Consider the following 26,417-nt stretch of genomic DNA (forward strand, 5'->3'; position numbering starts at 1 on the left):
TGTCACTCATTGACCCTCTCTACTACAGCTGATCTCTACTTTAACTCCAAGGGGGAAAATGTGTTAACATGTTCTGTTTTCCACCTCAGTTTGTTTCTTTGTATCAAGGATAAAATACATGGATATTGTGGTAACCCCTTCCCCTGCCTTTGTATTAACAACACGAACCTAAGATGACACCACTATCACATAGCTGTATAGACACTACTATACTGTCATGTTGAGCTCTCTCCTCTCATTCCCATCTCATTCTTGGATTGTGTTTGTAGCACATGATCAATCTCTCCTCATATCACGTGGTAATGATATCAAATTAGACCCTACATAAATAGTATCTTGGTTGTGCCCAAGCCTGCCCATCATTCCAACAATCTTTAGCACCCATATAGCCTACTAATTATACACTGACTGTACACCCCTGGTAAATTGGGACTACCTTTTTAAAATCACAACCCCCTCGCTCATTTGTCTCAAAGTCAGGCTACCCTCCCTTGTCGTAACCAGGTAGTAGCTGTAGGGGGTGTTTTTGTATTCCTCCCAGCCGATCTTCCCATCCTTGTTCTGGTCGTACTCCTTCCGGTGCTTCAGCACATTCTCCTCAATGTGACTCCTCTGCCTGTGTTTGATCCACTGGTGCAGTTCCCCATGGCTCACGAAACCATCCTTGTCTGTGTCGATGCGATCTACGATCTTCCTGCCAAAGGGACAGAACAAGCCAACTAAGCATACTACCAACCGAAGCGAACTAGCCAGCCTAGTTCCTCTCTAGGTTTCTTCCTAGGTTCCTTCCTTTCTAGGGAGTTTTTCCTAGTAACTGTGCTTCAAGATCTGCATTGCTTGCTCTTTAGGGTTTAGGCTTGGTTTCTGTATAAGGTCATTTCTGTGTAAAAGGACCCATCAGCACCAACATGAAGTTCATAGGAGCATATCAAATTGGGTGTCAAATTAATGCTAAGAGTATATTTTTGAGAAATGAAAGCATACTGTATATACATTTGTTACAGGTTTAGTTTTTGCCATTCATGTTTTGAGTTTGCACATTAGCACGTAGGGCGCACCGATTGGTGTCACCTTGTTAGTCAGTATGTGTTACATCTTTGCTGGCTTGTCCATCTCGTTAGTAAGAAGTGTTTCACCTGTGCTGGCCCAAGTCATATTTAAGAGCTGCTGGCCCAATGCTTCATTTGAGATGTGCAGTGTCAACACCTTTAGTTGTTAGACGTCACCGATCTTCTAACCATCACTGATCCATTTTTCCATTGGTTTTGTCTTGTCTTCCTTCACACCTGGTTCCAATCCCATCAATTGCATGTTGTGTAATTTAACCCTCTGTGTCTCCTCATGTCCTTGTTGGAGATTGTATGTTAGTGCTAATATGTGTTTTGTATATTTTGGTTTTTGGAGTTTGTTTGTGAGTTCTTCTGAAATGACTCCGTTTATACCAAGATCGTTCTCCTGCACCTGACTTCCCTGCCACCAACACGCACACCTTACAGCCTCTTACTTGGCAAATCTAGTGGGTACTCATGGTGGGTGTCTTTTAGGTCCCAGTTTTTGTTGCTATGTAGTTTTCAGTGGACACCCCCACGACTGTCTTTTAGAACCCCTCCAAAAACCCCACCTGTTTTGTTTGTTGTCAGTGAGTCTTTGTTTGATCCCCTTTCTTTTTAAGCAACATTTTTTTTGTTTTCTTTCTGGGGAACTAAACACATGTTACACCCAAATTTAGTCTTATTTGGGACAGAGCTCCTTAAAATAATAGTAGAATAGTATAATAGTATAATATTTTAAGGAGGATACTGCATATTTATACCTTGGTATGAATATTTAGGATACATCACCATGAAGAGAATGACATTCATATCCAAAATGATGCATTTCTGTGTAGTACAGATCAAGGACCCATGATGAAATGATGTTACCGCAATTCTGTTACTGGGTGTAAATCCACTTCCCTTACTGTAGTATAATAGCCAAAATAGATTTTTTTCAAAGTCAATGTATTAGCTGACACCCCAACCATTCTGCAGACTTCATTGAATCTTAATTTGGAAGAGATATTTAAGAGTTTTTTTAAAATGTGGAAATAACCCACTGTTAACTCACTAGGCTGTCATTGCAAATAAGAATTTGTTCTTAACTGACTTGCCTAGTTAAATAAACAAAAAATACTCCAATAACGAACTGTACACGTTTTTATTTCATACAACTGATATCCCTCAATTCGTTTACTGGAGCATATGCATGAATAATAATAATAATAATACCAAAACGTACCAATTTTTAGCAAAACTTCTCATTCGCGTGTTTTTCTGGGTTTGTAAAGATCTACATGCCTCTCTAAATTCTACAATAAAGGAGGCGGTGCCACGCTTGCTCAGTCGACCATTGCCAGACACGTTGACAAGAAACGTAACCAGTAAAAACGTGGAAATGGAATTAACGGAGCGGAGACTGATTTCGATTGGTTTTGAAGCGCCACGTTGACATGCGAACGCGCACCTCCATACCAGAGCGCGATTTTTGTTAAAAATCTTGAAATATCACTATCAATATTTCAAGATTTTTAACAAAGTTTTCATCAGCAATGTAAAGGGACACCGAGGTTTATAAACATATGGCAATGAATGACAGGCATCACTGTTTGGTCAAACCCGAAGAGGATGGAAAACCCCACCACTGTAGCCTTTCCCACCGTAAAGTCTGCATTCAGCTTTGGGGGAAACATTTAATTTCAGAGACGGTTGTTTGATTAAATAATGTATGCTTTACGTTGTTCTGGAAACCTAACACTTGAGGGCAGACTGGGATGCCTTTTGAGCAGAACAATCTAAAAACCACAGCAGATATTTTTTCCCTGCCAAATCCTCCCTTTTCCGTTTCTGGACTTATTCCTTCCTAGCACATACAATTGAAATCGGAAGTTTACATACACCGTAGCCAAATTTATTTCAACTCAGTTTTTCACAATTCCTGACATTTAATCCTAGTAAAAATTCACTAATGGTCAGTTAGGATCGCCACTTTATTTTAAGAATGTGAAATGTCAGAATAATAGTAGAGATAATGATTTATTTAAGCTTTAATTTTTTTCATCACATTCCCAGTGGGTCAGAAGTTTACATTCACTCAATAAGTATTTGGTAGCATTGCCTTTACATTGTTTAACTTGGGTCAAACGTTTCAGGTAGCCTTCCACATGCTTCCCACAATACATTGGGTGAATTTTGGCTCATTCCTCCTGACAGAGCTGGTGTAACTGAGTCAAGTTTGTAGGCCTCCTTGCTCGCACACACTTTTTCAGTTACTGGCCCAACACTCTAACCATTTGGCTACCTGTGGTCATTTAAATTAAATTCCTTCCCCCCTCCCTCGCCCCTTGCCCTGCAAGTGTAAACTCGTCAGACGTCATGATGCGTCATCAGAAGTGTCCACTTAATTTGAGGGCTGAGGGGAGAGTGTGTGTCTTTTATGTGTTTTGAATGCAGCCCTTAACAATTGCTGTTAAACCCTTTCAGGCAAACCACATGATCAACATCACATCACTTCATTGGAGAGACATCATAGGCTACATTCCAAACACTTAAAATACACATCCTATCCCCTCAGCCCTCAAATTAAGTGGGCACTTCTGATGACATATCATGATGTCTGACGAGTATACACTTGCAGGGCAAGGGGCGAGGGAGGAAGGAATGATATTTAAATAGGCCGCCCTTGCCCGGAAATTCGTCACTCGTTCATCCCGCAATGATTGTGTTTTCAGCCATGGATAGCTTGTAGGTGCTTTATATGTGCCACAGTCAATTATGATTACGCGGAACCCAAACCGGCTGCGCGGGTGCGCCATCGTGCATGAATGTATTTTGTCCCCCTACACCAAATGCAATCACGGCACGCAGGTTAAAATATCAAAACAACTCTGAACCAATTACATTAATTTGAGGACAGGTCAAAAAGCATTAAACATTTATGGCAAATTAGTTAGCACTTTCTAGCTGATTTGTCCAATTTAGCTAGCTTGCTGTTGCTAGCTAATTTGTCCTGGGATACAAACATTGAGTTGTTATTTTACCTGAAATGCACAAGGTCCTCTATTCCAACAATTAATCCACACATAAAACGGTCAACCGAATAATTTCTAGTCATCTCTCCTCCTTCCAGGCTTTTTCATCTTTGAACATATATGGTAATTGGCATCTAAACTTTTTCTTAGTATTACTACGACGACCGGCAACACAGTTCATCTTTCAATCACCCATGTGGGTATAACCAATGAGGAGATGGCACGTGGGTACCTGCTTCTATAAACCAATGAGGAGATGGGAGAGGCAGGACTTGCAGAGCGATCTGCGTCAGAAATAGAAAGGACTTCTATTTTAGCCCATGGCAACGCAGAAGCTCTTCGACACGCACGAGCAGTGTGGGTGCAATAATTGCATAACATAGATTTCTAAATGTATTTTGCAACATGACACGAGCAGTGTAGTCAGAGTATTATGATGGCATGTCTACTTATATTAACTATATAATTATTAATATACGCCTACTGTATGATAGCTAGCAAATTAATTAGCTAACTAACATTAGCCAGTCTAGCTGGTACTTCTGAAGAAGGAAAATATTTTATTTCGACAATTTCCAAAAGCTAACCAAAAAATAAACATCCTTACTTTTACGAGACATGTTTGTGCATTAGTAGCACAATTTCTAACTTATTTACATTCATTTTTACTTACACTTGTATGTTGACTCCATATTGACATTGAGGTTTTAAGTTTTGGACGGCTTTTCTTAGCGGATATCCAATCATAGCGAATTGAATTATGGGGCGTTTCAGGCCCCGAAGTGAACATAATTGGACACTCGCAAACTCTTGGCTCCCTTGCTTGGCTAATAATTTGGACCAATGGCAAATATGGCCGCGGGGCAATGTGCCACATTGTGATGTAAATGTGCATATTATGCTGGCCTCCTGAGTGGGGCAGTGGTCTAAGGCACTGCATCGCAGTGCTAGCTATGCCACTAGAGATTCTGGGTTTGAGTCCAGGCTCTGTCGCAGCCGGCCGCGACCGGGAGGCCCATGGGGCGGCACACAATTGGCCCAGCATCATTGTGTTATTTAGTCCTACTTAATTTTATTATTTACGTAATTGTGTTATTTACTAAATTTGTCCTTTCATGAGTTTTTCTCATAAACTCATGGAATTTAAAGACTTTCTCACAACATTCTGGGAATGGAACCGATTTGCTATCTTATTTATCAGGAATCGATTAGTTCTCAGTGTTGGACTCCTCAGTCAGGACAATGGTTGACAGCAGGTGTTGCTGTTATTGGATAGTTTTACACAGGATGCTGCTGAACAACACAGTTGAGACTTTCTTATCCCCTCCTCTAACCACGCCTTTTTATTATGACGTTTCTCTCTCTCGCTCACTCTCTCTCTCCTTCTCCCTCTCTTTCTCTCTCTTTTTATGTAATTCAAACTCGCTTTCGCTGTTTCTTTCTCCTTTCTTTTACTATCTCCCTCTCACACATACCCTGTCTGACACTTTTTCCCTCCGCTCGGTTTCATTTCTCTCTTCTCTCTTTCCCTTTCCGTCTCTCTCTTCCTCTCTTTCTTTTTTCCTCTCCTCTCTCGCTCCTCTCTTCCCTCGCCTAAGGCGGTGTGTCTAGTTCCATGGAGCAATTGAAGGTGACAGGGGCAGTGAGAGAGGAGGGGAGAGGGAGGGATGGAGGGAGGACGTGCCACACTGTAGCCTGGGGGCACACCACAGCAAAGAGATGGAGAGAGGAGGAAGAGAGAGACTGGAAAGAAGGAAAGACAAAGGCAAGGAAGAGGAGGGGAAGAGTGAATTGAGTGGGGGAAATGGACAAACTGAGAGAGATGGATATAGAAATTAATATTTCGTAATTAATGTAGCCCCTCCCCTTTTATGGAAATTCACAGAGTAACAGAATCACGAAAGGGAAAAGGACACACACACAGACACACACCCGCATACACACGGAAGCTTGTGTGTTTTGTTTTAAAGACTTGATATTAATTTGTCCCGGCATGGTTGCTATGGTGACCTCCATTCCCCTCCCCCTAGCAGTGAAAAAGAGAGAGAGGGAAAGAGAGCGAGAGAGAGAGGGTGACAGGGATGAACTAACAAGAGACTGAAAAAATGTGCCCTAAAGCTGCACGAATATTCAAGTAACACACATACACACAGGCATACACATATACAGTACTCACACTCAGGGCCGGCTCTAGACTTTATTGGGCCCCCTCACCTCACAAGCAAAAGTGATTAACAAAATCAACAGGGGCCCCCTGGAGGTCAGGGCCCCTGGGCACATGTACTGTGTGACCGGTCGATATTCGGGCATGATTACTACAAGATAGCTTGCAAGACAAATTTATCAATATAAAAATTGTTAGCTGATATGGCTAATTGAGTGACTGTCAATGACTGACAAAACAAGATAAAACTAGCTGATGCACAACCAAATTTCAAACTTGCCCCTTGAATATTTTACTATTCTTACTCTCAACAGTAATTTGAGACCACAACTGAATTTCTAAAAACACTATATATACAAAAGTATGTGGACACCCCTTCAAATTCATTGGCTATTTTGGCTATTTCAGCCACACCTTTTGCTGACAGGTGTATAAAATCAAGCACACCGCCATGCAATCTCCATAGACAAACATTGGAATTAGAATGGCCTTACAGAAGAGCTCAGTGACATTCAACGTGACCCTGTCATAGGATGCCACCTTACCAACAATTCAGTTCGTCAAATTTCGGCCCTGCTAGATCTGCCCCGGTCAACTGTAAGTGCTGTTATTGGGAAGTGGAAACGTCTAGGAGCAACAACAACTCAGCCGTGAAGTGGTAGGCCGATTCTGTGCTTCCAGCCTTGTGGCAACATTTTGAGGAAGGCCCTTTCCTGTTTCAGCATGGCAATCCCCCGTGTACAAAGCGAGGTCCATACAGAAATGGTTTGTCGAGATCGGTGTGGAAGAACTCGACTTGCCTGCACACAGGCCTGACCTCAACCCCATCCAACACCTTTGGGATTAATTGGAACACCGACTGCGAGCCAGGCCTAATCGCCCAACCTCAATGCCTGACCTCATTAATGCTCTTCTGGCTGAAGGGAATCAAGTCCCCGCAGCAATGTTCCAACATATAGTGGAAAGCCTTCCCAGGAGAGTGGAGGCTGTTATAGCAGCAAAGGAGGGACCAACTAATTAATGCCATGATTTTGAAATGAGTTCGCGAGCAGGTGAGAGTACCGCCAAATTCTCTAAAATGACATTGGAAGTGGCTTATGGTTGAGAAATGAACATTCAATCCTCTGGCAACAGCTCTGGTGGACATTCCTGCAGTCAGCATGCCAATTTCTCGCTCCCTCAATACTTGAGACATCTGTGGCATTGTGTTGTACAACAAAACTGCACATTTTAGAGTGGCCTTTTATTGTCCCCAGCACAAGGTGCATCTGTGTAATGATCATGCTGTTTAATCAGCTTCTTGATATGCCATACCTGTCAGGTGGATGGATTATCTTGGCAAAGGAGAAATGCTCACTAACAGGGATGTAAAAAAATGCACAAAATTTGAGAGAAATAAGATTTTTGTGCATATGGTGATATTTTATTTCAGCTCATGAAACCATCAGATACATGTTGTGTTTATATTTGGGGGGGATTGGGGCTCTAAGTGACTGGAGCCTGCCCTGCACACACTTGTGCATACAGGTATACACACAAGATACAGTGTACACGTATGCCCATAAACTCACTCACACAAAGAAGGCATGCCTAGAAACATCTAAAACACATTTCCAGAGATATCTTCTATTCTCTTCCTTCATTGTTTATGGAAAACAAAATCCCTTCTTTTTTCTGTCATCTATCTCTTACCTCAGATTATTCTCTGTAGCCAGTGACAGAGAGAGAATGACAGAGAGAGAGGGAGGTTGAGATGGGAGGGAAGGAAAGAAGGGAGGGAGCCAGAGAGCACAGAGTTTTGTCAACCGGAAATAAAACATGTTGGCACCCTCCTTCTCCACCTCCCCCTCCTCCCGTCTCTCTCTCTCTCTGTCCCCCTTTCTTCTTCTTCTAATATTATAGTCATACTTATGTCCTCTTTGTTTTTTCTATAGTCTTCATAATAACAACATGCTCTTCCTCATTCCATTCTCTCTCTGTCTTCTAGAAGTAGTTGTTCTTGAAGTAGTTGTGCACTTCTGTTAAGGTTTGGGTCAGTAGTATTTCAATTCAATCAATTCAGGTCATTAGAAAATCCAAAATCAAGACGTGAAAACTCCTCCTTATTGAAAGTAAATTAGGCACATCTGACGATACGTAAATCTTATTAAAGAGCATTGATACTATCAAGAGCAGTGTGCGGGATCCTCCTTTTTTCGGCACTTCCTGAATTAAAATGGAATTGACCATCAACTTGTGTGTTACGAAAAAACACACTCCAGTCTACCTCCCAAAACATATCTGTTTGTAGTGTAGTTTTTTAGAATATCAGGCAAGAGATGCTGTATTATGACTGTAAAACATAGTGAGCTCTCTTACTCAGCAGACACTGAATGGAGACTAAAGATGGATAAAGGGGATTTGAGTAATAGAGTTCTCCTCAATACATCTCCACTATATTCTTTTACATTACAGATGTATTACCCTACAGGACTCAACATAAGTTTGCTCAAACTGTAGATGCATTCTCTCTTCTCATTGTTGTACTGTCAAGGACTCTCTAGTTCTCTGGGCTAATCCAATGAAATATGCAAATGTGGTGTCACGAGTGACAAAGTGCAGTCAGAGAGAAACCAAGCCAAACATGCCGTAGCACGTGTATTTGGCAGCTTGTACTGTGTAGGGTTTGTGAATGTGGGGAGGGGCCTCACATCGTCGTCTGTAAGGATAGCAACTGACCATGTTGGTGTGTGAGGGTGTCACTGGTGTGTGTGTGTGTGTATGTGTAAAAAATGATCAAAGTACTGTGTATGAAAGTGTATACCTCAAAGTGTTTGTGCTATGGTTATAACTGTGTGTTCTTAGAATGCGACCCTTTCCTTCTTATTTGCACATGTAAATGTATGCAGTTTCTCTCGAAAAGAGCCAGAAATGGGCCAGTGGTCTCTCTCTCCCTGTCCTCTGTATCCGAAAGGTCAGAGTTTCTCTCTACAGTCCAACCCTTTGGAACACTATGAGGCCAAACACATTTCAGTTTTAAAGCTTTTACCAACGGTGTTCTTATGAATGGCTTATACGCCTGTATTAAGTAGGTTGTTATTCATAGACCGTTTATATGTCATTTGTTATACATTTATAAACAAGTAAATACCGGTGCATGTCTAACAACATTCATTACAAGGGCATGTAATCATATAGATCATGAATTTCATGGCTTTTACATAATATTGGGTACACTATTGAATAATGTTTAGAAGCCATCCTTCAAATAAAGCGTTACTAGGCCTCATTTTAATATTGATATAGGTGATCATCATCCTCTCTTCATCCTTCACCCTGCCTTCACGTTTCTTCCATTCTCTCCATACCTTTACCACCCCTCCCTCCCTCCCTCCTTACTCTCGTCTCTCTCTCTCTGTCTCTCTCTTTCTCTCGCTCTCTCTCCATCACCCCTTTTCCTGGCATTAAGTCCAGACCTGACACTGACACTGAGTCTGTGTGTCATCCCTCTTCCTCCCTCCCTCCTCCTTCTCTCTCCCTCTCTATCCATCGCTCCGAGGACCAGAGTGCCTGCAGACTTGTTTCTCTCTCCCTGGCCCACTCCCCCCTCCCTCGCCTCCTCTCTTTCGCTCTGTCTAACTCTCTCCATCTCTTCTCTGGCTCGCCTCCCTGCTCTCTCTTTCTCTTTGCACACACAGTCAACAAAAGCGAGGTCAGGGGAGAGGGATGAGGGTATAACGAAAGAGAGGAAGAGGAGGAAGAGAGAAACCTTGGAAACAGTGGAGAGACGAGAGAAACGCAAGTTTGGAAACCCATCGGCATCCTCTCTCTTGAGTAGGTGAGTGTCCTTTCACTAAACTTGTCAACCAACACTAATGTTGCGGGAGAGAGACAGACACAGACAGAGACCGAATAAGAGAACAAGACAAATTTGAACGAAACATAAAGGAACTATTTATGACAGACAGTGAGAGAAAGCAAAAGTACCAACTAGACTAGAGAGGGTGAAACCACACGGAACCAAGATAACTTGATCTTTGACTCGACGTAGACATACGGAAAGGCACTGTGAGCCAAAATAGGTAGAGATACACCCCTCTAGCAAGATTTATGAATATATGGCCAGAGAATTAGCTCTCACTCGCTGATGTTTCAGGGTTTCTCCTCTTCTTCTGTAATGTATAACCTTTACACACTTTACTTTGTATGTATTCAAGCTAAAGGCCTGCTAATAATGATTTATGAAATCTGCCTGTCCGGTGTCTTGTGCTTTTAACCGGTATGGCTCTGTGCTGGTTATGATACCTGGTTGCAGTCATTGTTGGGAGTCCATCAATGCACAGCACACTCACAACTTTTGAATAAAAGGCAGGATTTGTTTCTTCTAATTGTCTCGTCCCCATCTATTCCAGTCTTAATCCTAATACTTGATTAATGGATCAATGAATCAACTGTAAAGTGAAGTGTATAGTGTTAGGGCATATTTTGCCCCACAACATGATAATGTGTGTCCAGTGTGGTGAGTTGTTAGTCTCTTCCATCGCTACTGTATTAGGGCCTGTTGTTGTGTATTTCTCCAATGTCCATTGAGTGTTTAGTTGTTCTATTTCTCCACCATCATGTGTCATTAGAGTATAGTTACAGTGTTAACGACAATGTTGTGAGTATTTCTGCTCCAATTCTATGTATACCGGTATCACTATCACACATAGTCAGTGTGTAACTTTTGTCCCTCCTTTCAGTGCACCATATAAATGTGAAGTTAGGTTTAAGGTTAGAGTAATGTGGTGTTGTGAGAATTACAGGTGTATTACAGGTGTGTAATTCTGCTCCCCTGTATCACTAGTACAGCTTTAGTGTTGTGCATACATATTTACGCTCCCCGTCTGTCTGTGTGTGCATCATAGTCAGAGTGTGTATTGTAATGTGTGTAATGTTGTGAGTGTTTTGGTCCCTACTTTGTGACTGTGTATCATTAGTGTAGTTAGTGTCTGGGGTTGTGTTCTGCCTGTGTGGTTAATGGTAGCTGACAGTGTTACTCTCTCCTCTCATGCGTGTGTGTATAGTCAGTGTCAGAGTGGAGGGGATGTAGCTCCTAATTACTGAGTGTGTTTGTAATGAACTCCCCGTGTGTTGCCGTGGGAGGCTAATGCACAAGTGTATGTGTCTCTCTTTCTCTCCAAATGTACACTACCATTCAAAAGTTTGGGGTCACTTGGAAATGTCCATGTTTTTGAAAGAAAAGCTCATTTTTTTGTCCATTAAAATAACATAAAATTGATCAGAAATATAGTGTAGACATTGTTAATGTTGTAAATGACTATTGTAGCTGGAAACGGCTGATTATTAATGGAATATCTACATAGGCGTACAGAGGCCCATTATCAGCAACCATCACTCCTGCGTTCCAATGGCACGTTGTGTTAGCTAATCCAAGTTTATAATTTTAAAAGGCTAATTGAACATTAGAAAACCCTTTTGCAATTATGTTAGCACAGCTGAAAACTGTTGTGCTAATTAAAGAAGTAATAAAACTGTCCTTCTTTAGACTAGTTGAGTATCTGGAGCATCAGCATTTGTGGGTTCGATTACATGCTCAAAATGGCCAGAAACAAAGAACTTTCTTCTGAAATTCGTCAGTCTCTTCATGTTCTGAGAAATGAAGGCTATTCCATGGGAGAAATTGCCATGAAACTGAATGCCTCACAAGTCCTCAACTGGCAGCATCATTAAATAGTACCCACAAAACACCAGTCTCAACGTCAACAATGAAGAGGCGACTCCAGGATGCTGGCCATCTAGGCAGAAGGCAGAGTTCCTCAGTACAGTGTCTATGTTCTTTTGCCCATCTTAATCTTTTCTTTTTATTGGCCAGTATGAGATATGGATTTTTCTTTGCAACTCTACCTAGAAGACCAGAATCCCAGAGTCGCCTCTTCACTGTTGACGTTGAGACTGGTGTTTTGTGGGTACCATTTAATTAAGCTTCCAGTTGAGTACTTGGAAGGCATCTGTTTCTCAAACTAGACAGTCTAATGTACTTGTCCTCTTGCTCAGTTGTGCACCGGGGCCTCCCACTCTTTCTATTCTAGTTAGTGCCAGTTTGCCCTGTTCTGTGAAGGGAGTAGTACACAGCGTTGTACGAGATCTTCAGTTTCATGGCAATTTCTCCCACAACGTGCCATTGGAACACAGGGATGATGTTTGCTGATAAGTGGCCTCTGTACGCCTATGCAGATATTCCATAAAACAAAATCAGACGTTTCCAGCTACAATAGTCATTTACAACATTAACAATGTCTACACTGCATTTCTGATCAGTCTAATGTTATTTTAATGGACCAAAAATGTGCTTTTCTTTCAAAAACAAGGACATTTCTAAGTGACCCCAAACTTTTGAACGGTAGTGTATGTACCTTATCACTTATTTCCTCTACCTTTCTCTCCTCTTCCTCCCCTCTCTTTATCTCCTCCTCCCCATCTTCCAGTAGTTCTGATCTGTGTTCTTATTGGAGGAGAGAAGGTGAAGGGGAAGTGTTATGTGTGAGAAACTCAGCATGCTGAATCTACAGAACACCTCCAGCTGGACTGGACCAAACAACTGGTACCATCAACCAACACAGCACGGTACAGATAGTGTGTGTGTTTGTGTGACTCGTGGAGTCAGCGTAGGGTGAGCTGGAGAATCTTCCACGACTGAGCAGAAACAGTGTGTCAACAGCTACAACACACACACACACACACACACACACACACACACACACACACACACACACACACACACACACACACACACACACACACACACACACACACACACACACACACACACACACACACACTGCACAAACACAAAACAGTGAAATGTGTACGTACATGTGGAGAAATGGAGAATGCATAAACGCTTGTTACACTCAGGCAGACAGTAACGGTGGACACACACACACACACTCATTTCACCAAGAAAAGAGCTTCAATTATCCTTCTGTTCTAGAACAATCTCTCTCCCCCTTTCCATTAGATGGCTGTGTGGTGGATGACGTGAGTGTGCGGATGGTAGGAGGAGGAGAAGGAGTGCAAAGAGAGAGGGATGAGGCAGAGGACGCACAGCATCACCTCCAGCTGAAGAGAAAGCTCCAGAGGAATCGCACTAGTTTCACCCAGGAGCAGATTGACGCGCTGGAGAAAGGTCTAACCCCTGTCCCAGGCTTCAGTTGAGGCCTGTGGAGATTCAATTAAATTATAGTAATAAACATGAAGGAAAAGCTATGTTTAATGCCACGGGCATGTGTGTGTTAATGTGAAACATTGTGGGCTTGACAAATTTTTCTCCACCTTACAGAGTTTGAACGGACACATTACCCAGATGTCTTTGCCAGAGAGAGATTGGCAGCTAAAATCGACCTTCCAGAGGCTCGCATTCAGGTAACCAACCGTTCACTCTGTCTGTTTAACCCTCCGTCTCTTTATTCTTATCCTTTACTCCCCCTAGTGGCCAGTTTACCAAAGTAGTACCTGAGCAGTTCTCAAACCAGTCCTCTGGGACCACCAGTTTTCATATATTTGTTATATTCCAACAAAAACACACTTGAATGGTTAGTTTGGTTGATTGATTGACAGGTGTGGTTTTCCAATCGGCGAGCCAAATGGAGGAGGGAGGAGAAGTTGCGCAATCAGAAGAGATCAGGGGGCGGGACTTCCTGTTCTCAGGCACACGCCCCCCTCAGCACCTCCTTCAACACAGGTGTCTATCACTCTCACCATGGCAACAGCTCAGGTAAGAAACGATTCACTTTTTGAAATATGTTTGTAGGTGTACAAGTGTGTGTTTGTGTGTTAATGTACAGTATGCGTGTATGTGCGTGTATTACTGTATACAATATTATTTTAAAACATTTCTGTGTTTCTTGATGAAGCCTCAATGCACAGTCGCAGTGACAACTCTCTCTCAGGCTACGGCTCTCTCTCAGTCTTCTCCAATATGCAGGTAAATTCATGTCGTTCATTGTTAACATGACTATTGGTCCTTCATTTTCAACCAAAACTTTCACTGAATCTTTGTTTTGTCTCATCAGTCCTATCACTGGTTAACAATCTTGTCTCTTTTCTTTTCTCTTCCTGCATGTCCTGTTCCTGTCCCTCTCTCCTCTTCTCTTTGCTCTCTCTCTGTCTCTCCAGTCATTGCCACCCCAGTCCGCTCCTTCTTACCCCTGCATGCTCCCTCCCTCCCCTCCTCCTCTCCTCCCCCCCTGGCCCGGAAGTTTGACTCCCTCTCTTACCCCTCTCCTCACCTGCCTCCCCCTCACTCTGCCAGCTCCAACACAGGTGAGTCTCTGCAGCATGTGTGCATGTGGGTCTGTGAAGATCTAGTATTTAGTTTAGGTGCCACTTTGCCAACTCATCCTTCTTGTCTTTGTTTCTCTTTCTCTTTGTCTCTCTGTCTCTCTCTGTCTGTCTCCCAGGATATCTCTCTCCTGGTGTGTCGGGTAGTGAGCAGGACTTAGGTCAGTACTGGACCAGACTCCAGTGAGAATAACAAAGTTACGGCATGACACTAGATCACCACCAAACCTGCCAGTATCTGAAGATCCACCTATTCACTGTGACTGTGACAGACTAAGATACGCAAACACCCAATCCGTTACAATCCAAAGCGATTACAATCAGTCATTCTAATAATGGCAAAAACGACCAATAAAAGTATCAATGACCTGCAACAGCCAATGACAATCATGGACGGGCCATGGAACCACCAATGACAATCTAGTATGGGCCTGAAGCAGCCGATGACTATCAAGTATTGGTACTGGACTAGTAATTACAATTAAGCTTGATCTCAGCGTACAATGCCATCAAATGATGAACTGGAACTGGATCCCAGCAGATTCACTCACTCTTTCACTCACTCACTCAATCCTTTTGATGTTTGTTCAGATCAAACAGACAATCAAGGATTGAAATGAAATCCCCAATCATAGTCAAGCATGGATTTGATTTAATCAATGACAGTCCAGCAGGGATTAGTGTAACCAATGACCTAGGAGAGTTGAAGACAATCAAAAACCAATACTAGTGAATAAGGATGTTACTGTGATGCCATATTTTTGTCCTCCTCCTCTCTCCATTCCTTTCTTTCAATCGGACTTTTGCAATCCTACCCCTTCTAAAATCCTTTCCTTCACCTGTACATTTAGCTGTGTGTGTGTGTGTGTGTGTGTGTGTGTGTGTGTGTGTGTGTGTGTGTGTGTGTGTGTGTGTGTGTGTGTGTGTGTGTGTGTGTGTGTGTGTGTGTGTGTGTGTGTGTGTGTGTGTGTGTGTGTGTGTGTGTGTGTGTGTGTGTGTGTGAGTGTACGTGCAGGCATGAGTGAGTGTTTGTATGTGTGTAGTTGCATTTCGTGTATGTGTGTGTCTTTAAACTGCTAATCATTTTAGTGTATTCCCTTTTTGTGAAGCTGTTTGAACAAAGAAATAAAATCTAAATGTGAAACTAAACAATGCCTGTTATTTAACAGTAATGTATCAGTAATAAGACGGTTAGCTTGATTAATGTAAGAGTTGGAATGTGCATTGCATTTATTTTTAAATAAATCAATCCAATTGAATTTACACCACATATACTGTACAAACAGGCAAATAATGGCTGGAAAGAGAGGAATCCTGATGTGGCTTTCTTTCTGAACGCAAAAAGACGTTGGCTAATTTCAATGTGAGAATATTTACCAAATCTTCATTAACATATTGATCTATGTTAGTGAACCACCCCTCAGAGACTTCTGGTGAAGCTTGTGTATTCTATGGTCTTTAGCTTTTGTTTATTTCTCACTCTGTCACTGGGCAGGAGCATTTCCTGCCTATGTGACTGTGGATTTCCTGTTTTTGTTACTCACATCACCACACCCACTGTAAATAATGCCCTGACTGACTGACAAACCAATTCTCACAAGGACATGAAACATACCCGTACAAACTTGCAAATGCACGCACAAACACACATATGAATGTGCACACTCACACACACAGGCATGAATGTGCACACACGCACGCGCATGTACACACACACACACACATACCCAAAATGTGTATATGTATACCGTATACTGTTCTGCTAATCTTGATATTCACAATCAACACAAACACCCAGTCACAGCCATGCCCATATTAGGTCCTATATGCTAACATAATTATTTGTGGGTTTCCGTGGCAATGTTTAAATTTGTGCAATTAGATTCAGAGTTAACGAGGTATGGAGATTCCGAGAGGATGTTGCACGCAAGACACTCTTAACCCCTGCTCGAACAATCACATCCCCACTATCCCCTATGGACTGTCTCTACCTCCTAACCCACCCAACCCATCAACTCAACTTCTATCAGAGAGCACTTATCTACTGTCGGTCTTTGAACATGGCCCTCTGTCTATCACTCTATCACATCTTTCCCATCCCGCGTTCTACTCCCTTCTTCTTGGTCTTGCCCACTCAAACACTTCTCTCGCTCTCTCTCTCTCCAGCTAAACTTGACCTCACTTCAAACCACTTTCAACTTTGATCATACACTCTTGAACTTCACAAGGGTCACTGTGTGTGTTTTGTATTCACTCTCTTATGACAATACCAGAGGACAGGAAGAGTTTCCTTGGTGTAAAAAAGCACTGCTGCCTATCAGGTTTTAGAGTGAGTTCAGTCAAAGTAATCAAAGAAGCATACATCATCTACCCTTATACTGTATGATGGTAATGAACACAGTCCACCAAGAGTTGTATCTCTAGGGTGAATTTTCAACATTGACATCTAGCCCTCTCTTCCCTCACTCATTATCTCTCACTCATTATCTCTCTCTCTAGTCTCTATCATCTCCCCCCCCCCACCCCACCCCCCCAACTTCCTGTCACAAAGGAAATGCCTCACCCTGCTGGCTGGCTCCCCATTGGTCCTGGCTCAGAGGAATAGTGATTTGGGGGGGAGATAGGAAAGGCAGGACAGGGGGATAGATAGAGGGAGCGGAGACGTAGAGAGGGAGAAGGGCACGAGACAGGGCATTGGGCAGACAGGAAGATGAGTGCCAGGCTAAATTAAAAGGGAGAAAGAGAGAGAGGACTTGCTTAATGTGTTCAACATGACGGCGAGGGAATGGCTGTGAAGGCGTAAGCGGTAAGAAGAGCACGACAAGAAGCAAGTCAGGAAACTGTCCATGCAGAGACTTTGGAAAACAACAGAAAGAGAGGGAGAGTGAGTTAATGAAAGAGAAGAGAAAGAGCTCCATAATGTTTTTGTTAATTACACTGTATTTCCGTATCATTGCAGTCGCATTTATTTGTATGTTCTGTTCAGTATTTGTTTGAATGTACTTTGTTTATGTACTTCTGTTTGTAACTCATATAACCTGAAGGTGGTCAGACTTTTTTCTATCATTCCAGATGGAGCATGGTCTTATCAGCAGTGTTTTCATTATTCCTTCAAACCTGTCTGTCATGTAGTACTCTCTCGCTCTCTTTCTCTGTACAGTCTCTCTCTGTACAGCCTCTCTCTGTACAGCCTCTCTCTGTACAGCCTCTCCCAATCCTTGTACCAGTGTCTGATTTTAAGCTGACGCTGGGCAGGGTTTGGGGGGGGCCGTGCTGAGGATTCTGCAACAAGTGTGTGTTTGGGTGTTGGGGGGGGTCTTATTTCATAAGACTCTTGATCATCATCATAAACAGCACCACCTTGCTTTTTGTGGTAAACTTCATAATTTGTTAAATATTCATTGGACCTCACAACGATTCCATGCCATTGATGTTAGATATATGTCATGTATTTATTGATGAGTATTGATGAATACAGCCTGTACAGGCTACCAATAAATAGTACGATACATAATGAAAACTGTTCTGTTTTTTGTATTACTTTTTGATATTTTATAACCTAAAATTGAACTAAATCCAATTAATCAATAGTTCGAAAAATGTTGATTGATCTTTGAATGCACTACTGTAAGGAGATGAGAAACTCTTTTCACGCCACTTAGATACAGCTACGACCAGACTTGACTTTTTCCTAGCAGATTGGGAGAATTTACGCAGCAGATTGTGATAATTAACATAGCAGGTTAGGAAATTTAGGTTAAGGTTAGGAAAAGGAGTAGGGTTAGGGTTAGCTCTCCTAACCTTCTACGAAAATCACTTCTGGCCTTAACTGTATCGAAGTGCTGTGAAGAGTGTGTAGCTCAGGGGTTCCCAAACTTCTTTGGCCCATGCCCCCGTTTTGATATCTGAAAATTCTCAGGACATCAAAAAAAAAATCTGTAATTAACAGCCGATGTTTACTTTTTCATTTGGGGCTATGGGAGTCAATTGGAAAACATTCTAATATTATTTCTGATCGTCTTCTCAACTCACCTTCACATACCTTTAATGTGTGGCTATAAAAGTAAATTGGAAATTAGCCTGACATAATCTTATCTCACCACCACTAATGAGATGGGTATGCGTGACGCATGTCGCGCACCTCATCTCTGCTGTCACATCCAAACTGGATCGATACTGGTGTTAATGCAGACTAGAGCACTGATGGTGACGTCAGTGATTTTCAGGTAGTAAAGCCGGAGCTCTAGAAAGAGGCCCGAGATCCCGAGTTGGAATGACCATTCAAAAGGATTATTCTCAGTCTGAGATTTTCGAGTTCCCAGTTGTTTTGTACGCGGCATTATTGCTCAGAGATAGACGGCATGGTATTCCCTTTGAGACAGGAACATAGGCTGCAGTTCAAACTCATAAAAGATACACCCTCATCCACTTTACCCTCGCCTCATGCCCTTGGGGAATCCCTGTCACCATCTTGGATGGCGGTCCAAATGATGAGCAAAGCAAGGGAAGTTTTCAACGTAAACCCCTCAGTTTTCAACGTAAACTCCCCATAATTCAATTTGCGATGATTGTACATTTGCTAAGGAAAGTCAGCCAAAATGTAAAAACAACATCAACGGAGAAGTCAGCATACATGTTTAAGTAAAAATGAATGTAAAAAGGTTAGAAATTGTGCTACTAATGCACATGACGGAAAACACAATCATCGCGGGATGAACGAGTGACAAATTTCCGGGCAAGGTCGGTCCATTTAAAAACCAAAACCATTCCTTCCTCTCTCGCCCTGCAAGTGTATACTCGTCAGACATCATGATACGTCATCAGAACTTAATTTGAGGGCTGAGGGTCCTACGTGTGTCTTTTAAGTGTTTGGACTGCAGCCAAAAACTCCTCCGTAAGAGACCCGTGAATGCATTCGGTCACATGACAGCTCGATCAGATGTTCGATTTCCCTTACCCACATGTCAACTGAGCCAGGATCACAGTCAAATGGATTGGGAAGTAGGTCCCAAAGTGCTCTTCCAAGCGTTGGAGTTGAGCAGTCATCAGTCGTGTGGGACAGTTATCATGTTGTTTTCCGTTAGAAACCTGCACAGCCGAGGGAAGGGGGCATGGTTAGCTTTTGAAAGACTCTCCAATAAGAATTATTTCCTCTGAATCGATCACTCGGTTTTTTGTATTTCCCTTGTATGCTTGCAAATACTGTATGTATTTTATATAGGCAAGGAAACACATGATCTTTTCATTGCACAGAAAGTCAACGTGTTTTTTTAGTTTTTTTTTTAACATCCATTGTAAAAGACAACAGTTCCTCTCTCAATGTGAAAAATCTTTCCAACACTCACCCTCGATAACAAAAAGAACATTGTCATGCTCTGATCCCATATCTCCACCTAGTTTTGCGAACATGCGTGCGCGCAGTTGATGTGGTTTGATGTAGTTGACAATCGAAAGTTACCTGCTGCAGTATGTCTCTGAGGTCTGTGCTTAGCTCTTCTGCCGCCAGTAGCGCTCTGTATATCATACAATGGGTCCATATGGCAGAGAGAGTAATAGATGGAGCCCCGTCTATGCAAAAGCCCACCATTCGATCCCCTGGAATCTGGTTATTGTCAATATATCCACGCAGCACACATCTAGTGTTGTTCCATACTCGGGATTTGTGAGACAGAACAATATGTCCTCATGAATAGCATCCCCCGACATGTACAGTAAACAAAAGTCAATACATGGGCATCTTGGTCCTCACAGCTAACGTCCATTTGTTGAGCATAAACTTCACCTTCAGTCAGAGTTTCCTCTTGATTGCTAGTAAACAGCATAAATGATTTGTTCAACAGTGTTATCTGACAAAGGTATTGATGTGAGATCCTGTGCCTCTGCCTCCCCACACATTGTTTTCACCATATCAATTGTGGCTAGTAATATCAAAGGAAATGTGTTTTAATAAATGATTAGAATGTTACAGTCCTGAAACAATAGGTCTGATACCATGTGATTGTATGAAATTAATTTGAATCATTAGATTATTATAATACATGTGTGTAAGTGTTAGACTCATTTGAGCCTTTTTCCATGATCTAAGGGTGCTCTCTGGTTGATTCAGGATTTTGAAAATTCTCCTGCAAACCTATTTTCATACCAGGCGACCCCACATAGTTTGGGAACTGCTGTCACGGCTTTCTTCCTGGGAAGGAGAGGCGGACCAAAACGCAGCGTGGTTGAAGTTCATGGTTCTTTAATAAGAGACACTTAACATGAACAAACTACAAAACAATAAACGTGAAAACCGAAACAGTCCTAACTGGTGCATAAAACACAAAGACAGGAAACAATCACCCACAAAATATCCAAAGAATATGGCTGCCTAAATATGGTTCCCAATCAGAGACAACGATAAACACCTGTCTCTGATTGAGAACCAATCTAGGCAACCATAGACTTACCTAGACACCTAAAACTGAACACAACCCCATAAATCTACAAAAAACCCTAGACAAGAGACAAATCACCCATATCACACCCTGGCCTAACCAAAATAATAAAGAAAACAAAGATAACTAAGGCCAGGGCGTGACAACTGCTGGTGTAACTGGATCGAAGTGGCATGAAAAGAGCTTCCACTTTAAGAGAGCGGCCAACTTTTAAGCCGTTGTTTGCTGGAATTGTAAAAGGTATGGACATGTATCAAGTGTGTGCCGAAGAAATGTTGTTGAAGAATCAGAGGGTGTACGATGTTGTAATTGTGATGGCAGCCACATTCCCAAATCCCCGGAGTGCCCGGTTAGGGTAAAGTAGTATGAAGTGACAAGCGTCAGGACTATACAGCAGGTCTCCTACACGTTGGCACATGAAATAGTTGAAGGAGCAAAGGGAGCTGAAGAAGTGGCGGTCGATGCTGTGCAGACTGTGGAGATTCAGAGTGTTGTTCAACAGTTGAGGGAAACTGATATGCTGATTGTGAAGGTGGATTTTATGGTCTTTATTGCACATGTGATTAATTGTACTGTACAAACGAACAAAAAGTCCAAGAAACTGGTCATAATACTGCCTTACCAAGCAAAAAGGCAGTAACTGCTAATATCGTGGAACTGAGAAAAACTGCTTTTATTTACCTTGGTTTCACACTAACTTATTGCAGTTACTGCTAATATGACCCCCATTTTCTCTAAAACACAATACGAGGCAGGATACTTGTCCATATGATTAAGCATGTATTTAATGAAGCAAAAATGACATAATTTTTTGGCCAAATGAGGAGTTACTGCCTTTTTGCTTGGTAGGGCAGAATAGTATCTGCGGCTGAAAGGTTTTTGGGTTTCCAGGACTTTTCCGAAGATGCTCTTCCTTCTCAGGCCCCAAAGCCGGTAGTGGATGGGCGTTCGCAGTTTAATCTGTATAAATGAATACACTGAGCTTAGTTTGGTTTATTTAGTTTAGTTTTATTTGGTTAATTATTTGGGCTGATATACAGCCAAAACAGTAGGTGGCGGCATGCACTTATAGCATTTATTTGCGGACCGCAGTAATATAAAAAAGACGCCGTACAGTAGGTGGCAGCAATACACCAATAGGTGTAGTCTGCCATAAAACTTTAAAGAAGAAAAAAAGAGTGGACATGTGCAGCTGTTATGTTTGGTAGAAGCGGATATGGTGCTTGAACCTCATGGCGGTGAAAATAAGGATGAATGGACTTTTGTCCAGAAGAACGGAAAAAAAGGTAAATTGTTGTGGGAAATAATGTGTAGTTCTGATAACAACCCATTGTATCTGATAGGAGTAATTTTTGTTGTTGAAAAAAAAAGGATATGCCTGTCACGAGATGGATTGGTAGATAAGTGGGTGGCGGGACTGGTGTGATCATATGGGCCAGCGTCGTTAGGAGAGGGTTTGGCCAGGGGTGCTTTACTTGGCTCATCGCGCTCTAGCGAATCCTTGTGGCGGGACGGGCACCTGCAGGCTGACTTCGATCGTCAGTTGAACAATGTTTCCTCTGGCACATTGGTGCAGCTGGCTTCCGGGTTAAGCGGGCGGGTGTTAAGAGGCGCGGTTTGGCGGGTCATGTTTCAGAGGATGCATGACTCGACCTTTGCCTCTCCCGAGCCCGTTGTGGAGTTGCAGTGATGAGATAAGATCGTAATTGGATCGCAATTGGATATCACGAAACTGGGGAGAAAAAGGGGGTACAAATGTCTGTTTGCTGTGATTGCACTGGACCAGTGTCTGCGGGACGAGAAGTCTTACCAGCTAATTCGAGTGAGCAAGTGGCCGGCTGCACTGATGATGAACAGGGACTGTGGAGCTGATTGGTGATCTGAGAGCAGAGGACTGAGAGAGGCATGGTACAAACGCAAATCTAGGAGCTTTAGCTCCGCCAAGTAAGGGACGTGATTCTTCCTTTGTTACAGTACTTTCTCTCTCTGGGCTGTTTTGCCACGCCACTGAAAATCGCTATTGTCGGCAGGTTACCCTGCTGTCTGTCTTCTTCTCGTTCAGCACCGGAGGCGGGGCCATCGGTGACATCGCCAAGCAGTCTCAGACCGTCCGCGTTCTAGGACAGGGAGCTGTGCGGATCTGAATATCACTAGACTGATACGTTTACCATTTTATTGTTGTGGGGATATGGTTCTCATCGGGCCCTAGAAATCCAGAACCTATCCCCACCTATATGTTGTCTTGTCTGTCTTTCCACCTCCCTATTTTGTCCTTTAGAGTGATTTAATTTAATTTTCAAAGTAGGCATAGTGAGAGAGTTTCATGGTGTCAAGTTAAGTAGGCATAGTAATAAACTCAGTTTATAACTCAGTTTATTGTTCTGAAGATACAGGATAGTTTACATAGCACAATTAAATAGTATCCATATATACAGTAATGGCAGTGTAGTACAATACAATAAATACCTATACAGTGGTGAAATGGAGGCAACCGTGGTGTAGGTGTAGAGATGCGCAAAAGAGCCATCTTGTGACAAGAACATGGAGAGAACAGATACTTTGTTGTCCATTGCTTAGTAACGGAAATGGGTCTTCTGCTTTTCCCAACAACCTGCTGTGCTGCACCCCTGGGTGGATAGCAATTGTGGGGGTTAAAGTGCCTTGCAAAATTATGGGCAAAATGGCACAGTGTCGACCTTGGCTTGAACCATTGTAGTCATGGCACCACACTCAGTCATTGCTTCTCTTATGCCCTCGAGCGCCAGGGAGGAGGAGCGGGAGCAGGCGTGACACCCAAAGGGTGCACATTTGAGTTTTTGCCTTAGCACAACACATCTGATTATAATCAAAGCTTGATCTATTGATAATTTGAATCAGCTGTGTAGTGTTAGGACAAAATAAGAATATACCCACCTTTGGGTCACCAGCACCAGGATTGAGAAACAGAGGTTAGAGAGGCAGACCAGCAAAAGTAAGAGATAAGAATAACAAATAATTAAAGAGCAGCAGTAAATAACAATAGCGGGGCTTTATACAGGGTGGTAAGGGTACAGAGTCAATGTCAATGTGCAGGGGCACCGGTGTCGAGGTAATATGTACATGTAGGTAGAGTCATTAAAGTGACTATGCATAGATAATGACAGAGAGTAGCAGCAGCGTTCCGGGGGGGGGGGGGGGGGGGCAAATAGTCTGAGTAGCCATTTGATTAGCTGTTTTAGGTGTCTTATGGATTGGGGGTGGAAGCTGTTTGGAAGCCTCTTGGACCTAGACTTGGCACTCCGGTACCGCTTGCCGTACGGTAGCAGTGAGAACAGTCTATGACTAGAGTGGCTGGAGTCTGACACTTTTTTAGGGTCTTCCTCTGACACCGCCTGGTAAAGAGGAACCTGTCCTGGATGGCAGAAAGCTTGGCCCCAGTGATGTACTGAGCCATTCGCACTACCCTCTGTAGTGCCTTGCGGTCGGAGGCCGAGCAGTTGCCATACCAGGCAGTGATGCAACCTGTCAGGATGCTCTCGATGGTGCAGCTGTAAAACCTTTTGAGGATCTGAGGACCCATGCCAAATATTTCAGTCTCCTGAGGGGGAATAGGTTTTGTCGTGCCCTCTTCATGACTGTCATGGTGTGCTTGGACCATGTCAGTATGTTGGTGATGTGGACGCCAAGAAACTTGAAGCTCTCAAGTTCCACTACAGCCTCGTCGATGAGAATGGGGGCGTGCTCGGTCCTCTCTTTCCTGTAGTCCACAATCATCTCCTTTGTCTTGATCACGTTGAGGGAGAGGTTGTTGTCCTGGCACCACACGGTCAGGTCTCTGACCTCCTCCCTATAGGCTGAATCGTTGTTGTCAGTGATCAGGCCTACCGATGTTGTGTCATCAGCAAACTTAATGATGGTGTTGGAGTCGTGCCTGGGGCTGTGCAGTCACGAGTAAACAGGGAGTACAGGAGGGTACGCACCTGAGGGGCCCCCGTGTTGAGGATCAGCATGGCGAATGTATTGTTACCTACCCTTACCACCTGGGGGCGGCCCGTCAGGAAGTCCAGGGTCCAGTCGGAGTCCCCCAAGTCTTTATCCAGCATATTATCGATCTAGAGAGGGATGGAGACAGCTCCAACAGCACAAGCTGGGTCCCCATGTAGTCCACTCCAGGAAAAATGTCTGCCATCAAGCATTATTGGTCAATTCAATTGACATGATTTGGAAAGGCACACACCTGTCTATATAATGTCGCACAGTTGACAGTACATGTCAGAACATAACCCTCCAAGACATGATTGTGTCAAGGCACAGATCTGGGGAAGGTACCAAAACATTATGGTAGAGTGGCCAGGCGGAAGCCACTCCTCAGTAAAAGGCACATGACATCCCACTTGAAGTTTGCCAAGAGGCACCTGAAGACTCTCAGACCTTGAGAAACAAGATTCTCTGGTCTGATGAAACCAAGATGGAACTCTTTGGCCTGAATATCAAATGTCACGTCTGGAGGAAACCTGACAGGTGGTCGCAGCATCATGCTGTGGGGATGTTTTTCAGTGGCAGAACTGGGAAACTAGTCAGGATTGATGGAAAGATGAATGGAGCAAAGTACTGAGAGATCCTTGATGAAAACCTACTCCAGAGAGCTCAGGACCTCCCACTGGGGCGAAGGTTCACCTTCCAACAGGACAACGACCCTAAGCACATAGCCAAGACAATGCAGGAGTGGCTTCGAAACAAGTGTCTGAATGTCCTTGAGTGGAAGAGAGAGAGTCCACAACAGCAGGTCCGGGACAATGTAGCATGTCCAGGTGGACTGGGGACAGCAAGGAGTCATCAGGCCAAGTAGTCATGAGGCATGGTCCTAAGAGAGAGAGAGAGAGAGAGAGAGAGAGAGAGAGAGAGAGAGAGAGACCCTAGCCCCCTGACACAAACTATTGCAGCATATATACTGGAGGCAGTATATATGACAGGAGGGGTCGGGAGACACTGTGGCTCTGTCCGACGATACCCCCGGACAGGGCCAAATAGGCAGGATATAACCCCACCCACTTTGCCAAAGCACAGCCCCCACACACTAGAGGGATATCTTCAACCACCAACCTACTACCCTGAAACAAGGCCCACGAGTATAGCCCACGAAAATCTCCCCCACGGCACGAACCCGAGGGAGGAACCAACCCAGACAGGGAGATCACATCTGTGACTCAACCCACTCAAGTGACAGATCCTTCCTAGGGACGGCATGGAAGAGCACCAGTAAGCCAGTGACTCAGCCCCCGTAATAGGGTTAGAGGCAGAGAATCCCAGTGTAGAGAGGGGAACCAGCCAGGCAGAGACCACAAGGGCGGTTCGTCGCTCAAAATCAGATCAAATCAAATTTTATATAGCAGATGTTAATGCGAGTGTAGCGAAATGCTTGTGCTTCTAGTTCCGACAATGCAGTAATAAC

The 26,417-nt window shown here is 43.3% G+C and overlaps 1 protein-coding gene and 1 pseudogene across 6 annotated transcripts in view; one reads left to right on the top strand and one right to left on the bottom strand.

Annotated features, from left to right (window-relative positions):
* The window catches only part of LOC124037940 (reticulocalbin-1-like), a 30,719-nt gene extending 10,722 nt beyond the window's left edge, over positions 1 to 19,997 (bottom strand). For 3 of the 6 annotated variants that reach the window (XR_006839277.1, XR_006839276.1, XM_046353224.1), the window contains exons 1-3: positions 19,898 to 19,997; positions 19,510 to 19,640; positions 437 to 694 (exon numbers count right to left, since the gene is read on the bottom strand). Coding sequence is in view for 1 of the 6 variants with exons in the window: in XM_046353224.1 (XP_046209180.1) it covers positions 437 to 694; positions 19,510 to 19,640; positions 19,898 to 19,924 (416 nt within the window). In the remaining 5 variants the exon portion in view is untranslated. Of the gene's footprint in view, positions 1 to 436; positions 695 to 2,277; positions 2,338 to 19,509; positions 19,641 to 19,897 lie in introns of those variants that run through there. The other 3 variants (XR_006839278.1, XR_006839279.1, XR_006839280.1) reach the window with 3 other exon arrangements.
* LOC124037939 lies at positions 9,881 to 15,695 on the top strand (annotated as a pseudogene).
* Positions 19,998 to 26,417: the final 6,420 nt, after the last annotated feature.

Source organism: Oncorhynchus gorbuscha, linkage group LG06, assembly GCF_021184085.1.
Source record: "Oncorhynchus gorbuscha isolate QuinsamMale2020 ecotype Even-year linkage group LG06, OgorEven_v1.0, whole genome shotgun sequence".
Classification (NCBI taxonomy): domain Eukaryota; kingdom Metazoa; phylum Chordata; class Actinopteri; order Salmoniformes; family Salmonidae; genus Oncorhynchus; species Oncorhynchus gorbuscha.